Source organism: Penicillium macrosclerotiorum (assembly GCF_028827735.1).
Source record: "Penicillium macrosclerotiorum strain IBT 26536 chromosome Unknown utg000003l_segment0_segment0, whole genome shotgun sequence".
NCBI lineage: Eukaryota > Fungi > Ascomycota > Eurotiomycetes > Eurotiales > Aspergillaceae > Penicillium > Penicillium macrosclerotiorum.
In genome coordinates, this window is record NW_026643083.1 from 748,452 (window position 1) to 764,830 (window position 16,379).

At 51.4% G+C, this 16,379-nt stretch overlaps 7 protein-coding genes across 7 annotated transcripts; 4 read left to right on the forward strand and 3 right to left on the reverse strand.

The window, feature by feature from the left end:
• Nucleotides 1-2: 2 nt before the first annotated feature.
• Nucleotides 3-578, forward strand: N7462_003160 (uncharacterized protein; the record flags this gene model as incomplete). Its single annotated transcript, XM_057074886.1, has 1 exon — nucleotides 3-578. The coding sequence occupies one exon, from the start codon at nucleotides 3-5 to the stop codon at nucleotides 576-578; it is 576 nt and encodes a 191-aa protein (XP_056934391.1).
• Nucleotides 579-1,287: 709 nt separating this feature from the next.
• On the reverse strand, nucleotides 1,288-2,263 carry N7462_003161 (uncharacterized protein; the record flags this gene model as incomplete). The annotated part of the gene is made up of 2 exons (XM_057074887.1): nucleotides 1,288-2,126; nucleotides 2,173-2,263. 2 exons carry the CDS (start codon nucleotides 2,261-2,263, stop codon nucleotides 1,288-1,290), a joined length of 930 nt encoding a protein of 309 aa, XP_056934392.1.
• A 1,871-nt stretch (nucleotides 2,264-4,134) lies between these two features.
• On the forward strand, nucleotides 4,135-6,328 carry N7462_003162 (DUF726 domain protein; the record flags this gene model as incomplete). The annotated part of the gene is given in 2 exon segments (XM_057074888.1): nucleotides 4,135-4,170; nucleotides 4,184-6,328. The coding sequence occupies 2 exon segments, from the start codon at nucleotides 4,135-4,137 to the stop codon at nucleotides 6,326-6,328; spliced, it is 2,181 nt and encodes a 726-aa protein (XP_056934393.1).
• Nucleotides 6,329-6,544: 216 nt separating this feature from the next.
• Nucleotides 6,545-7,998, reverse strand: N7462_003163 (OSTA/TMEM184 family protein; the record flags this gene model as incomplete). The annotated part of the gene is made up of 6 exons (XM_057074889.1): nucleotides 6,545-6,934; nucleotides 6,997-7,146; nucleotides 7,204-7,329; nucleotides 7,396-7,642; nucleotides 7,707-7,854; nucleotides 7,926-7,998. 6 exons carry the CDS (start codon nucleotides 7,996-7,998, stop codon nucleotides 6,545-6,547), a joined length of 1,134 nt encoding a protein of 377 aa, XP_056934394.1.
• Nucleotides 7,999-8,383: 385 nt separating this feature from the next.
• On the forward strand, nucleotides 8,384-10,395 carry N7462_003164 (uncharacterized protein; the record flags this gene model as incomplete). The annotated part of the gene is made up of 4 exons (XM_057074890.1): nucleotides 8,384-8,442; nucleotides 8,902-9,307; nucleotides 9,374-9,505; nucleotides 9,598-10,395. 4 exons carry the CDS (start codon nucleotides 8,384-8,386, stop codon nucleotides 10,393-10,395), a joined length of 1,395 nt encoding a protein of 464 aa, XP_056934395.1.
• A 610-nt stretch (nucleotides 10,396-11,005) lies between these two features.
• Nucleotides 11,006-12,040, forward strand: N7462_003165 (NAD(P)-dependent alcohol dehydrogenase; the record flags this gene model as incomplete). Its single annotated transcript, XM_057074891.1, has 1 exon — nucleotides 11,006-12,040. One exon carries the CDS (start codon nucleotides 11,006-11,008, stop codon nucleotides 12,038-12,040), a length of 1,035 nt encoding a protein of 344 aa, XP_056934396.1.
• Nucleotides 12,041-12,159: 119 nt separating this feature from the next.
• N7462_003166 (Zinc metallopeptidase) lies at nucleotides 12,160-13,528 on the reverse strand (the record flags this gene model as incomplete). The annotated part of the gene is made up of 2 exons (XM_057074892.1): nucleotides 12,160-13,412; nucleotides 13,513-13,528. 2 exons carry the CDS (start codon nucleotides 13,526-13,528, stop codon nucleotides 12,160-12,162), a joined length of 1,269 nt encoding a protein of 422 aa, XP_056934397.1.
• Between the last annotated feature and the right edge of the window lie 2,851 nt (nucleotides 13,529-16,379).

The following is a 16,379-nucleotide window of genomic DNA, read 5'->3' on the forward strand; positions in this document are numbered from 1 at the left end:
CCATGTCCTGGCCGCGACCAGGCACCCGACTGTTGCAGTTACTTGGTCGCAACACTGGCTTCCTGCGCCAGTACTCCTCCAATTCTCAAGCTTCAGATATCGCATCGATCTTGGCCGAACCAAGCTGGTCCGTTCGGTCTCTTCTTCCGAAAAGTGTTGCAACAGAGTCATCTACACCATCAGTCACGCCGAAACAACTCCGACACCTACTCCGCCTCTCGGCTCTCCCGCAGCCCACCACCGCGCAAGAAGAACAGTCTATGCTCCAGACCCTTGAATCCCAAATCCATTTCGTCAAAGAAATCCAGCAGGTTGATACAGCAGGAGTGGAACCGTTGCGCAGTATACGAGACGAGAGCTCCGCGGCAGTGAAGGAAACAACCATCGGGCTTAAACGCCTTGAGGATGCATTGGCGAAAGAACAAATAAGTGGTCGCAGACGAAGGGTTCAGCGCATTGAATGTGAGAAGGCTCGTTTCCCAGATGGCTTAATTTGGGACAGCAATGCGCTAGGCTCTGCGTCAAGGACAAAAGGCAAGTATTTCGTTGTCGAGACTGGCAGCAACCAACCATCCTGATCTTTCGAAGCATTTTGCTCGCACTGTCGCCAATCTGCGATGGAGCATGACGCTGAACCCTTGAAACACTCGTGTACTATACTATATAATACCCCCATGGCCTCCTATTCCCTTGCTTTATCCAACTCGTCATAAAGTTGCATGAATTTCACGTCGACTCCGGAAAATCGATGCAAAAGTCACCGCTGCTTGGAATTTGAAAACTCTTACTGGTCGAAGACGGATGGCACTGTTGATGTGAAAATACGCTGCCATGTGACTTATTTAATTCGGCAAACTGTGATCCGTCCTCCAACCTCCTTGTCCATAGGACAAGAGCTGCTGGAGTTATTGAAACCATGACACTTTCTCTTATGACTCTTACAGAGAGCCTGAGGCCCCTTGTACGATATTTTTGCCCACAAAATCAGTGTCGATGCCAATTGGGTTCATTGACCCTGCTGGGCCGATTACCCTTGTCCGTTATTAGTTTGTGGTAGCAAAATTGCGACTAACTATTCACAAAACTGAATTTGATTTTGAAAATTAAAGGCATTGTTTCAATAGAGGGAGGCCGAGGATTTTTACACACACTAGTCAATGGGTGGCTCTACGGTGTCAGTTTAGTACTTTAGTATGATGGCAACCGACCATGCCACAGTGAAAACGGCGACATACAAGTATGCCAACCAACTAAATAAGTTCCTGCCGATATTACCATTTTGGATCATCAGCCTGCGTATTTGGCGGTACATATCGGACCAAGCAGTGTCTTGTCCCAGGATGTTCCAGCATGCCGCACTTTATCAGTCTCTTGTTGAGACTTATCCCCCCACCATATCCGACCATTTTTATCTGACTTCCAATCATCAATGAGGTCAACAAGAGTCTGCAGGTGACCCAGCGCCGTTGGTTGATGACCCCTCGGTCGCCTGAGAGCCAGAATGGTTGCCAAAATGGCCACGAGGATGGCTAGGACGGCATATAGAATCAAACGCGAGTATACCATATCGCATTGAAAACCGTGTTTGAAAGACAAACTTTTCAGATCTTCAATAGAAGTCGAAGCTATAAATTCAAAGTTTTGGAATTGTTCGACGCCAACAGAAGGGATCAAGCTCTGGCCAATAATCCAATGCACCAAGGCCTTGGCTATGAATAGGAGGATATTTTCCCAGCTCGATACTGCCGCACGAAACGGATTCGTAGCCAACTGTGCCCCTGGCGCCTTTTTTGTTTCACTGTAAGCCAGTCGCCAGATGCCTTCATCTCTTGATAAGTTGACTAGCAGCTCCAGGCAGTGCAATGCAATAGTTTGAATACCCTGGATGAGACTGACAAAGAGGAGGCAGAGGACAGCTTGGGCACCGGTAGAGAAGATCGGAGAGTTGGGGTTGTGGTCATTCTCGTGGGGAGAGAAAGACAAAGTCACATAGTTCCGAGAGCATGCCAAGCTGTTTTGATCCCATTTGAATCCAAATTTCCAGCATGGAGATTCATAACCCTGACCAGTAGCACTGGCGTCGCCGATAGACTTGGAGACAGCGACGATGGTAATTGGCCACGCAACTGCCAGGATAGCTAGTGACCACAACAAAGCGATAATATATCGTACCATTTTCGTTCCTTGGAACATGCTTCCTTGCCGCTTCGGAGGATATGTCTCCCCGCTTGACAATTGTCGCTGATGAACTGATAGCATACATCTTCCAGGACGATGAGCGAGGTCACCTGTCTGGACCACAGCCAACGCAGTATTCAGAGGGTTAGAACTCCATGTCGGTATCAAGCTCCAGCTGGATACTAGGCACCATATGGCGATGGTGGCTTGACCAGCGAGGCCTATGCCCAAGGCAACTAGAGCAGTGGCATTAATCATAATCGGAACTTTAGAATTTTGCTGGTCCTCATCCATAGCCGCTAGGGGGGCTTCACGAGACAGTAAAAGAACAGACGAAGAGGCGTATGATAGAATCAGGCAACTGAGAGCCACCAAGTTGATATACCATCTGTTCGGGCCCCGTATTCTGGAGCTGGTGAAAAGGCGGATATTGGTGTTGAACTCCAGGCGTTCTTCACGATACAAGGCCCAGCGTAAAGAGACAGAATGCACAAACATCATACCATCTGTACAGAATACCAGTATGATATTGACTGCCAGGGAGATGAGTTCTCGTCCCGCATTAGAGACAGAAATCGAAGTACCGAGTTCTACCTGCTTAGTCCGGAGGAGATAAACCCCATATACCAAACAAAAAAAGGGAGAGAACCACGCCTATTGATACAGCGCCAATGCATCCAGATCTTGTCGTGATAGCTCTGTCAAATTTTGGCTCTTGCTCCTCATCCTGGTGTTCGGATTGCTCAACGAATGGCTGCTTTTGCTCATTTGGAGACCCCTCCTCTCTGCTTCTCAAGAATGGGTTCAGTCTATCCATGTCAAGGCATTGGAGGACCGATTGAAGAGATTGAATCTTTGGCAAGTCACCTCCCCAGGAACCGCGACTGTAAATAGACCCTGAAAGGGGCTTTGAGGCCCTGCAGATGGGCGCAGGTTAGTGCGAGGGGCAGTGCACACCCCCTAGTTGACGTCCAGCCTTGCGCCCTATTAGAGGGTATAACACCCCAGTATATCCACCTTGGCGCCCTTTTGCACAGACTTAAATTTGGGGGCCAAGGTTGGTCCGCACATCTAGACAGCTTCACCCTCCGCCATCTATATCAGATCGAATTTTTGCGAATTTGGGATTCGCAGCTAGGAAATCTCTCCAATGATATTAAATATACTATAGCTGCTTCGTTCTACTAATAGGTAGGAAGGGAGTGAATTGCAAAACTCCTTTCCATAGCTGTCTAGATTATTCGTCCATCGGAGGTAAAATCCAAAGAGTAAATAAATCGTCATGGCAGGAAGATATGAAAGATAGCAGCGATATGACAGCTATGTGAAGGAATTACAAACTTTCCTTTCTCTGAAATAAGTGAACCGGATACCTTGCCATGGAATTATTGCGAATTGGTTGCTACATAGACGGACATGAGGAAAAACTGTTTGCTCACAGCAGCCATTGCACATGAGCACCCGGCAATTTCCCAATTGAAAAGATGGCGAGTTCTTGCTTTAAATATTTAATAGCTGTAGTGAAAAACAAAGACGACACTTTGGGCCTTGTCAAGGATTCGAGTGCATACGAGTTAGTTTACCGCAAGTCGATCTGTGACTGGGGGCGCTTTTCCTTTGAGCAGCCAAGCACTCTTGGCAGAAACCCTTGTTCGCAAATCTCTTGAGCACGATGTCGTTAAATCTCGTTGAGATATGTGAAATATCTTGTTTTAAGGCTATTTATTGCCGTTATGTTCATTTTATCAACAATGATAATGTTCTAGGTGCTTTTCGAGATTTCGATGTAGAAGACCATTGGTGCCTGAGGCCACCAGGTAGTATTAATCACTCGGCCCAAAGCCAAGCACGAGCAAACTAGCCCCTCCTCAACTCTCAACTTCCAAGCTTCACTATTATCATTCTGTTGGATTGGAATCCCCAATGTCCGACTAATTTCTAATTAGATTGACCTCAATGTTTAAGAATATCAAAGAGAAAACATGCGGCGCTGTTTGATTCCAAGCAACATAAGGCACCCGCCGCAGGCAGTGACAGCGGTCAAGATCTGACGTCAATCCTGGACCGATCGCAACGCGCCGACCTTACAGTGCTGGTGGCGGAGATCATTGAATCCATGCGAATCGTGGTTCTGGAGGTCTTCGAAACTACCAATGAATCTATATCGCCTATATCATCGCCAAATCAGACTCCGGATGGTTCGGAGGACAAAGAAACCAGTCCGCCCTTGCCTGCTCGGCCCCAGGATGATTCTAAGTCGAACTCAGCACAAGGCGGAACCCCCAAACCAAGGTCTGGTCCCAGAAAGAATGCAACTGCAGCCGCAGCTAAAGCACGCGCGAAGCAGAGAGCACTCTCACATTTAGAGGACTGGAGGGATGCTGTGCTGTTGCGTATTGGCGAGGTTGTTAACAAGGACAATGAGGACCATGAGCAGCGAGCTAAGGATAGTAGCGAGAATACCACCGACACTGATGTTCCTCTATCCGAGGAGGATAAGAAGAGAATGGAGAAGCTACAGCAGGTCTTCCACCCAGTGGAATCGCCGCTGGCCCTGCTCCCCAAGGCTACAAGACTGCTCATCCTACACTCGCTCCTTTTGCTGCTGCTCAGCTTGAAGCACTACAATGCTTACTCACGGGCACTGATGCTCCATGTTGCATCGAGCTTGGAGATTGACATTAACGTGCTTAATGAAGACGAGGTAAAGGTGGCACGGGGCCTTCTGGATACTGCCCTGGCCCTCTCCGACGCAGAGACACAACAGCCCATTAAAAAGAAGGACGATTCTTCCCGGAAATGGAAGGTCGGGATTGCATCCGTCGCTGGTGCCGCCTTGATCGGTATCACCGGCGGCCTTGCCGCTCCGCTGGTGGCGGCGGGGATTGGAACCATCATGGGTGGGCTAGGACTCGGCGCCACTGCAGCAGCTGGCTACTTGGGTGTTCTGGCCGGGAGTAGCGTAGTCGTCGGTGGTCTGTTTGGTGCCTACGGCGGACGCATGACTGGTCGGATGATGGACAAGTACGCTCGCGAGGTTGAAGACTTTGCGTTCATTCCGATTCGAGGATCGAGAGGCCAGCGTAGCGAAAAAGAGAGCGAGGCAGCTCGACAAGATCATCGACTTCGAGTCACAATTGGTGTTACTGGGTGGGTTAAAGAAGAGTCGAATTTCGTGGTTCCGTGGCGCGTTGTTGGTGCCGACTCGGAGGTATTCACTCTGAGATGGGAGACCGAGGCTCTGATGAAGCTTGGAAACGCCATTTCTGCACTGGTGACGAGCGCGGCTTGGTCGGTTGCAGGACGAGAAGTTCTGGCCCGTACTGTATTTTCAACAATCATGAGCGCAGTGATGCTGCCACTGGGTCTCTTGAAAGTGGCCGGCGTGGTCGACAATCCGTTTAGTGTTGCTAAAGCCCGAGCCGACAAAGCGGGCGAGGTTTTGGCAGATGCATTGATCAATAAGGCGCAAGGTGAGCGGCCAGTGACTCTCATTGGGTATTCTCTGGGCTCTCGCTTGATTTTTTCATGCCTGCAAAGTTTGTCTAGAAGAGGCGCCTATGGCTTGGTCGAGTCTGTCATTTTGATGGGGTCGCCAGCTCCGTCGAATCTAGACCACTGGTTACGGATCCGGAGCGTTGTGAGTGGACGAGTGATTAATGTCTACTCGGAGAACGACTCAGTGCTTGCCTTTCTCTATCGAACAAGCAGTCTCCAGCTTGGTGTTGCAGGCCTCCAAGCAATTGAAGGCGTGCCTGGAGTGGAAAGTCTCAATGTCAGCGAAATCGTCAGCGGCCATCTCCAATATCAGTTCTTGCTCGGCAAGATCCTGACGTCCATTGGGCTTCAAGATGTCGACAAGCAAGAAGTTGAGAGTGAAGAAGCCGCTTTGGCAGTCGAAGATAAAAAGCAAGAAGAAGAGCGGCGTCGAAATGAGCGCAAGGCTGGCATTGAGAATGACAATTCCTCTGCTGCTCGCGAGAGGCTCAACAGCCAGGAGGGCTTCGGGGAAGAAGAAAAAATGCAGAAGCAGGTGGAGACACAGACTGAGGAACATATGACACATCACCGAATTCAAATGCTGGATTTGGACGATGACGATTACTCTGCTCCTTTACCTGACCAACCTGGAAAGCACTCCGCCCTTTAGAGCGACAGGCCCTTTAGAACGACAGCCATGATACTGTGAGAGAAGAATAGAACAGCAAAGGGAAGTCCATATGATGATATTGAAATCAACCCGCGATTGACGCCAACTTTGAATCCTATAAATGATAAATTATTGCAGCAAAGTCTACATTTTTTGACTCATACACAATAGTAGCTCAAAAAGTCCAAATGAAGAGAAAAGAGTACTGGCCAGCAGTTACATCTCGTACTGCATGCGATCATTTCCCTGGGAGTCCATCGCCATCCTGCTAGCTTGAAACATAGAGTACGTTGCCTTGATCTCCCGGAAGAGCTCAACGGGATTGAACAGTGCGAACCACGCGTACAGACCCAGAAATCCACCTTGGTAACGATTTGTTTTGTAAATTCTGCCACTCTGAGTCTCTTCCACGGCAAGATATTCTCGGGAGCCCGAGTTGTTTGTTAGTTCATAAGGGCGGGTACTGTATGCCCAGTGAAAAAAGAAGGAGAATGGGACCATTTGGAGGCAGATGATCATTGTTGGAATTCCAATATAGGCGTCAGCATAGCTCAATGTTGAAGTAGGGTTCAGAGTGTCTGTGGAATGGAGAATCAAGAAGATAATCTATCCGGTGTTAGAAGTTGTTCACTATTCAAGCATTGGGCGGTGAGGTATAAGTATCGAACCTTTTCTAGAAACGCCAAGCCAACAACTAATTTAAAGGCCAATAATTTGTATAACGGCTTGTGTTCTTTCATGTAGGACTTGAGGTTCATATAGAAGCGAAGAATTGCCATGACAGCCATGATCTCGGAGAAGACTTGAAGGATGTTCAGCTGGAAAGTTTGTTAGTTTTTATGTATTGGAGAAATGATTGAGCGGTTTGAGCCTACCCAAAGATGAGCGAAGTGTCTGTCATTGCTATCGAGGCAATAAACGTTTGCCGCCTCAGTGATACACTGGGCAATGGCAATAACAAAAGCGACAGGCGTGTACTGAATGACAAGGAACCATGTTTTCTACAGCACAGAGTAGGTTAGTCGGATTTTCCTGCAATTAACGAGTTCACATTATAGATAACTCACATTGAGCCAAGACAATCCATCCGTGGTTTCTCCAGTCTTGGAAGGAATCCTGAGGTTTGCAAAGAAGTAGACGCGGTGTCGATCGTTTGGCGCAAGGAAGTCACAAAGGAGCATGAGGAAGTTATACAATGCAAGTCCCTGAAAGACTTCAATCCACCCTACGAGGTAGACGTATGAATTGGGAAAGCAAATTGCGAAGAAAGAAAGAATCGAATATAGGGGGAATAACATGGCAATTCGCATGATTCTGTGGAGTTTGTATGTTAGGGAATCCGAGGATTTTTGTCTCTTTGGTACGAGTCATAACGAACTTTACTTGTTCATTGGGATTACTGTATCTTATTGCATGCATGAACATCAAAGCAAAGATGACCAGACAAGTAATCGCAGTACAGGCACCTGAGAAGATCATGTTGAATTGGTGGAAGGTATAGTCGCCCACAAAATTTTCGGGTGCATCTGATTCCAATCGGTTGTTAGAAAATTTTGACCATGATTATTAGAATTATAATGATTCCAGCTACACATACCAGCCACGAGGGGCCTTGGCATCGGACAAGTTATGTCGTCATTGTCGTTGTCGTGATGAGTAAAGATGCCCATGGTTGCGAGCTTTTGGGGAAAACCCTTGATGATATCTTTTTTCCAAGTGATCAAAAACGAGAAGAAAAGCGCTGAATATAAAAATGTTACCCGCGATGATGTGCGATGGGAAAAATTGAGATCAATAAAACAAATTGTATCAAGAAACTCAAAGGCGCTTCAGATGAGAAGTAGACCAGCAATTGCGATATCCACGCGGGGCAAATGAAAGATTTTATATCGAATCTCTGCTTCATTAGGCGTGCTCGCAGGGCTTTCCATATTGGGCTTCCTCACTAGTGGGCGTTGGTAGATCTTCTGCTTGTTTAGCAGCTGGGGTTTAACATTTCCTCAGAGCAACAGGGCCTCAGCCCTGCCATTTACAGCTGTCTCCGCACTTAGCCAAATGGAGCAGGCGATGCGGCCGATTGGGCGGCTCTCGTCGCTCTCATTGGCCGCTGCCGAGTCAGCAGCCGTGGGGCAGCCGCTAACCAGTTTGGGGCAATTATCGCGGTGCTGAAGTAAATGCACATGGTTCTGGAGTTTATCTACTATAGCTGAAGGCTTGGCGGGGCTTGGCGGTGGCTGTGAAGGAGTATCGTCATGGAATTCAATCTGGACCTGAGCGCGCAGCCCCTTATTGCCATCTGTTTTTCTTGAGGCTAATATCCCGACCAATTTGTCAAATGTTTCAAAGACAGTTCTGGGCTAGTTGAAATGCCGAACAATCGAGGACCTAGTAAAGGCTGCGAGCGGTGCAGGGGACTCAAAGTCAAGGTAGCCTCCACTAAGTATCTGGGCCGTGGAAGTCGACATTTGATGCTGATAGACCGCAAAGTGCGATGAAGACAAACCTGCCTGCCATCGGTGTCACAAAGGGGGCTACGAGTGTAGTTACCAACCCGAATTTGATCGCCTCCATAGGAACCAGAACACCGTCGCGCAACTCACGGCGATCAAGAAATGGCGCCAGCGCGCGGATGCAGCACCGCCCGCGATCAACGTGGGCCTCGTTCAGGAGCCAAGTTCCTCACTCTATGACCTCGCATATGAGCGGTTCTGTTTTGACTTCGTCAAACCCTGGCCCGGGTCCCTGAGCCGGCTCCCCCGGTTGCTATCCGAGACGACTTCCGATTCGTGCCTGCGCTCAATATCCACCGCCATTTTTTATGCTAATTTTCACGGCCGATGTTATTCATTGGACGCCAAGGAGGCCAGTGCCATCCATTATGGTCAGGCCCTACAAAAACTGACCCGTGTGATGACCGACCCCAATGCCATACAGCAAAGTGAAATCCTCATGGTAATCTTCCTGCTGAGTCTGTACGAGGTCAGTACACCAACCAATTTGTCAGAGATCATATAATCGAACCTATATATATAACTGTTCTACCAGATGTTTACTTCTGATTCCCGCGACGGGTCCTGGATTGCACATATGCGCGGGACTCAGTCGGTGATTGCTCAACGCGACATTAGTAGTTTGCAAGACCAAGGGCACTACCTCGCATCCCTCTGCATTCATTTGGTACAAACTATTCGAACCCTCGTGTTAATCTGTGCTTTTTGAAAAGAACCAAAAAATTAGACAGCCCCGGTATGACTAATACTATATCTCAGGCCGTATACTACGTATCAGAACGGAGATTGCCGCCACCACATCTCTATCAATGGGTCCAAAGCACCTCCTTTCCGTTTGACCGCAAAGGGGACCTGGTCTATATTATGTTGAAGACGGCTTCCATCTGCTTCAAATTAAACCAGCGCTGCGGACTACATCGCACCGGATACTCCGACAGCCTCGAGGAGGATCTGGCACTTCTCGACCAAGCCCTCGCTCTTGACTCCGACTTCGAATTTTGGACGTCCAATTTACCTCCTAAATGGAAGCAAACGGGTATGACCCCAATCTCACTTACTGGTCGCCCGGACTGGATTCGCGACCTCTTCGCCTCCCCCGGTGCACCACAGTATACGTACCGTTATACGACCCGTCTCGCCGCAAGCGACTGGAATATGTGCCGCGCCACGCGCATCAGACTCCACATTCAGATCCTCGAGTTTCTTTCCACGTGTTCTTATCCAGTGTCTGCCGCGGCCGTTCTGGAGAAGGACAGTCTCGATAAACTGATCCTCTTCACAGACGAGATTGCGGCCACGATCCCGTTTGCGCTGGATATCTCGCCAAATGGTGGGTCAGACTTGGCCTCTTCGAATATGATCCCTGGGCTATGGGCGTACATGATGCTGTGGTCTACCCAGTCTAGCCTGGCGTGTCTACAGCACCGGTTCAGGTGGCATCGCGACACGATCCAACGCGCGGACTGGTTCCGGCAGATGCTTGTGTTCCTGCGCGACGCAACGGGAATGGCCAAGGTAGATGTGTTCCTACAGGACAATCAGCTAGAGACTTTCTAAAAATTGATTTCCGAGGGGAGGTTCTGTGCTGATGATAATGATTGAATGCTTTGTTTCTATGCGCTTTGCCCTCTTCGTTGACTGTTTCATTCGTTTTTGTCTTATAGATTTTCTCTTTAGAATGTTCAAGCTTTCTGAGGTGCTAAACCTATCTGTCATCTCTTGGATAATTTTTGTTGCGTTCGAGACCCTCTGGGAAATGGGTTCAACTCGCTAGATGAGCTCCGTGTACGGAGTGAGCTCTTTCGCTAATGCTCATCTCGACTGCTCCACTTGCGCGAAGCTATGACCACCTGGACGGCCCTGAAGAATCACCTTGACACAACTTCCCCACCACAACTCTCCCACCTCCTGTCATGCCTTTCCATTATTCCTCTCCGGCCAAAACATCTATGTTCAGCGACTGACTAACTCAATCTTCACGGGATAATCAGCGATCCCCTTGCCCCACCAGTTCTACAACCCAAACGAGACAAGAAAGGAAAGCAAGGAAAACCAATCACCAGCTGCCCGGAGCTCCTTATCTCTACCACAACACCCTAAAAAAAAATATCGCGCCATGGATTCCATACCCAACCCAGGCCTCCCACCCCCGCCACACCCCGAAACCATGAAAGCCTGGCTCTATTCACGCACCACCGGCGGCCTCGAAACTAACCTGCACCTCTCCGCTAAGGCCCGGGTCCCGCCCGTTCCCCGCAACGCGGAGGTCCTCGTGCGCGTGATCTCCGCTGCTATCAATCCGGCTGACTACAAAGTGCCCGAGCTGGGGCTTCCCGCACGGCTGGTCATCGGGATGCCGTCGTCGCCAGGCATGGACTTCTGTGGGCGTGTCGTGGCGACAGGCCCTGCTGCGCGGCAATTTACGCCCGGTACGCTGGTGTTCGGCAGCGTCGCGCGGCCGGTGCGCTTCGGGTCGCTGGCGGAATATATGGTGATGGACGCCGGGGCGGGCCAGGTAGTGCCGCTGCCGGACGGCGTGGCCGTGGATGAGGCTGCGGGCGTGGGGATCGCAGGGGTGACGGCGATGCAGAGTCTGGCGGGGTATGTGACGGCGGGCAGCCGAGTGCTGGTGAATGGAGGATCGGGTGGGTGCGGAGTGTTTGCAATCCAGATCGCGAAACAAATGGGGTGTATAGTGACGGCGACGTGCTCGACGCGCAACCGCGAGCTGTGTTTGCGGCTCGGGGCGGACGAGATCCTGGATTATACGGCGGAGAAAGATCTGGTAGGGACGCTGGCAAGTCGCGGGCTGATCTTTGATCACATCGTGGATCATATCGGCACGCCTGGTGACATGTACTATCGGTGCCATGAGTTCTTGAAGGAAGGCGGGGTGTTTGTCCAAGTCGGCGCATCGTCAATGACCACACAGGTAGGGCGAATGGGCTGGCCGGCGCTGCTGGGCGGCGGGCGCCGCAAGTATGTGATTCTGCTGTTTCACAACGACGAGCAGCAGCTGCGCCAGCTGGGCGAGTGGATGGCGGAGGGCGCCCTCCAGGTGCCGCTGGACAGCGTGCATGAGTTCGAGGATGCGGTTCAGGCATTTAAGAAGCTTCGTTCCGGCCGGGCTCGTGGCAAAATCATCGTGCATGTCACCAAGGCTGAAGAGCAAAACCTGGAGCCGTTTGGGATTGGGCTATGAGAATGGAATTGGGTTGAGTCTGTGTGCTGTGGAGGGAAATGGGAAATGGAAACGACGTTCACGAACAATATATATATCTATGTACCTCGCCAAGTGTATAATCAACTTTCATAAACTTATCAGTTTTGTTTTCCGAGGAAAGTCAGGGCACCCAACACCATAGCATCCACCCCCGTCCGGAGCGTAGGTTCAATGACTGGCGCAAAGAACGGGGAGTGATTGTTAGGCAATTCATCCACCGTGCCATTCTCGACCGCCTCATCCCAGCTCTTCTCGTCGACGCCGCCAAACATCCACATTGCATATGGCGCCCCCACCGCCGTCGCCAGCAGCGAGAAATCCTCACTCGCACTCGGCCGCTCCATCTCCACCAATCGATCCCCGAAATACTCCTCAAACGTTCCCCACAGCCTCCCCACCGTCGCCCCATCATTCACCGTCGGTGGACTTGAGGACGTCCGTGTAATCGTCGGCACCTCCGTTGCACCTCCGGCTCGACACTCGGCCTCGATAATGCGCCGTACTGCAGCCACAACCCGCGTTCGCACAGCAGGCTTATCCGTGCGCAGGCTCAACTGTAAGTCCAGAAAGTCCGGGATGATATTCGCCGCTGTGCCTGCGTGGATACTCCCACAGGTTACGACCGCCACCTCTCCCGGCGCGACCTCGCGCGCGACCACACTCTGCAGGCGCGTCACGATGGCAGCGCCAATCACAACGGGGTCCACGGTCGTTTGCGGCGCGGAGCCGTGCCCGCCACGGCCGAACACACGCACATCGAACGAGTCCGCCGCCGTGAGCAACGCGCCAGCACGCAGACCTACGGTCCCGGTGCGCATGCGTGTGACGTGCTGCGCGAGGACCAGGTCCGGCCGCGGGACGCGCTCGTACAATCCATCGTCCAGCATGGCTTGCGCGCCGTCGAGGTGCTCCTCGGCAGGCTGGAAGACGGCGACGAGCGTGCCGGCCCAGTGGCCGCGGGCGGCATGCAGGGTCGAGATCGCAGCGAGCAGGGCGGCAACGTGGAAGTCGTGGCCGCAGGCGTGCATGACGTCCGGGACGGCGCTGGCATAGGGCAGGTTGGTCTTCTCAGTGACGGGGAGGGCGTCCATATCGGCGCGCAGGAGGAGCGTTGGGCCTGGGCCGTTGGCGAGCACAGCGGCAACTCCATGGCCACCGATCTGGGTGTGCACCTCGACACCGGGGATGGTGGAGAGGTGGGCTGCAGCGGTGCGGGCGGTCTGCGCTTCTTCGCCGGAGAGCTCCGGCGAGCAGTGCAGATTGCGGTAGATGACCTCGAAGGGCGCTAGGTCTGGCCGGAAGCGCTCAAGGAGAGCTTGCCAAGAGGCATTGAGGCGGACTGGAGGCTCGTCTGTGGGTGGTTGGTTAACAATCGTGGTAATGAAACAGGGGCCCCTTTGGGCAGGGGGAGATTATAAATATCAACATTCTAGTTTTGGGTGTATATGTACCTTGGTGGAGGGTCATTGCGGACAAACTGAAACGACGACCAGTCGATGCTTGTTTCGATAAAGTATGAAGTTTCTTTAGATCCTGGCGCGTAGATGGCGGGTTAAAAGGGAAGATGTAAAATTAGAGGCCGAATGAGGAGGGAGAATGGGGGTTTCTCTGGAAAGCCCAAGCCCGAGGACCCAGCATCGGGTCTTCCATGCTCCTGGCGTCCTTCAGAAGCGGGGTCCAGAGGATTCATTCTGTGTGGGACCAACGGGGGGAGATTGGTGAATGTACTAGACTCTTTGATGTTGGTTGAGTTCCCCACAGTCTCGGCAAGTATGATTAATGTTCTACGTGCGGAATTGCGGAAACATAATGTTATGTATACTATCAACTTACAGCAGGAGGTAGTAGGCACAGTAGAAAACTAGATTACTTGAATGTTTTTTTTTTTTTTTGTTTCATTGATCTCTCTACATTCAATATCTTGTACTCTTCCACATTTCTTTTTCAAAGGAGCTGGTTTTCTCCAGAATTATTTGTCAAGTGGTTCTGAACAACGTGAGTGGGTCTGCGCGGAATTGAGACGCAGAGATATATATTGGTGCAGACGGCCGCAGCAACGGTAGAGAGCATGCAGCCCTAGGGAACCGGACATACGCTCGCACCCTGTGGCAGAATCTTGTCACCCACCTATAGTCCCCATGGCATAAATCTATGTTTCAACAGTATCCCAAGATCTTCGATCATCTTCTATTGATGCCTGGATCCCAGATCAATCCCTGCTCAGCTGAAAGGTAAGAGCCAGGCCTCATTAGGGATCACTCATTCTGCCTTGTGCTTGGGCCGGGTTCTCGCCACAATCCCCGTCCCCGTCTGGAGAGGAAACGCATCTTTGCTTTTTTGCCCGGGCGTTATGTCTCGGTTCCATGTACCACCCCAATTGATATTTCGTCTTGGTGACAGAGCCTCTGACGTCGTAGTAATGGCGGCTTTTGGAATGGTCACTGGCGAGTTCGTTTGTCCCAAACCGCGACCGGGCCGATCCCCACTCAGTGGGGCTTCCCACATGCGTCACAGCCACTCATGGCGCACATATCTGGGATAAAAAATTCTACGCAAAAAAAAAGAAAGGATCTCAGGTTATTTGTAGGAATAGCCGAACGCGGGGGTCGAACCCGCAACCTTGAGATTAAGAGTCTCACGCTCTACCGATTGAGCTAGCCCGGCAGGGCTGGTTGAAGGTCAATGAGCAAGAGCGGACCAGATGGACAAAAGTAAGGAGGGAGGAAGCATCGACGGAATCTGGATGTTTGGTAGCAGAACGAACGAATAGCCCAAGTACACTAGACTCGAAACCGGAAAGGGCGTAGGGTTCCTATCACTTGAAGCCCTGACATGATAAGGGTGACCTCAGGGATCGGGAGATCCAGGAAGCCGTGTAAGCTGACGGAGAGGATCACGGTTCATTGAGAGGCACGAGACAATTCCAATGCCCCAGTCGATCGATTGTTGGGAAGAACAAACGGATACGGTGTCCATATCGAGAGTGACGGGGACGAGAGTTCGAGCGCACGGCCCAGGCAATTGAGCCCGGGTTGAACTTGAACTTGGGGTCCAATTATTCGTCGGTGCCTATGGAGGCAGACAAAATAACCGCATTGGCAAGAATATGGTCACAGAATGGCGCGCGTCAATGTGCAACAAATTCATGTTCGAGATTTGCAAGCACTACGCCCTATCGTTCAAGGGGAGCATCTGGCCAGGACCCCTGGGAAGGGGTTCGAGCGGGGAAGAGGAACGGAGAGGAAAGGAAAGGAAAGGAAAGGAAAGGTGGCTATTCCAGGTGTCAGCAATTCCCTAAGAGACACCCCGTGGCTGGTAGATCGAATCATAACGCGGAATAAGCGGGTTTTGTGGCTGGGGCTGAGCCAAAGCCTGGTAAAGAGAGTAAGCAACGCCAGAAACCTCTCTCGACTTTCACCCTGGGGTGTGCCCTGGACGTCTGTGGCTTTGCGGCTGGTGGGCACAGGAAGTCCAGAGCGAGACCGGGGGGTTCGCTGGTTGAACTACGTCTGCATGGCTCGCAGTCATAGACGTGGGGTCCGAATGCGCATTGATCCCTGTTTCCCCCTCCGATCGGCAAGCCTATTCTTAGGAAAGCCCGTCCCTCGCCAAAACACCTCGTCATATCACCAAATTTGGCATCCTATGAAGGCATCGTGAGCACTGCCTGCCAAAAATCCATCCCTGAGATTCTGAATGCTGAATGATGGGCGAAGAGAGGTTCCATGCCTGTCACAGTAGACGCTGGGGTCTGGGTGGATTCGGGAGGAAAGCGGCAAGCGGAGCAAATCAGCGGGGACAACGGTAGGGGGAAGAGCCTCAGATGGAACGATCGCGGGACGGAGCGACTGTGGATTGAATATTCACAATGACCCGATTTGTTTTTTTTGTTCGTCTGGGATCAATGGAGCAGGGGCATCGGAGGGCAGTCCATGACGTGCACGAGGGATCGGGGAACCGTATGCAGGTCGTACGAGACCAGACATCCGTCGCAGGGGGGGGAACAGGGGGAACACGAGACCCATCGAAGATGCGGCGCAGGAACACGAGAGGCTCAAGCCACAGCAGGGGTGGGTTTGGTCCATGATGACATCGGAGGACCGAAAATGCGAAAGAGAGAGAAAGAGAGAGTGTGTGTATGTGTGTAGGCAGCAAAGAAAGTTGAAGGGGCCAGAAGATGGGGTCTAGAGGTTGGCGATCACGGGCAACGAGCAACCACAAACCAACCTGGTCCAACGTCCTCCCAACGCAAGAGGGTCCAGGATATCGAGAGCAGACCGACGAGCCTGTGGCTGCGGGCCAATCAGGCGATCGGGCA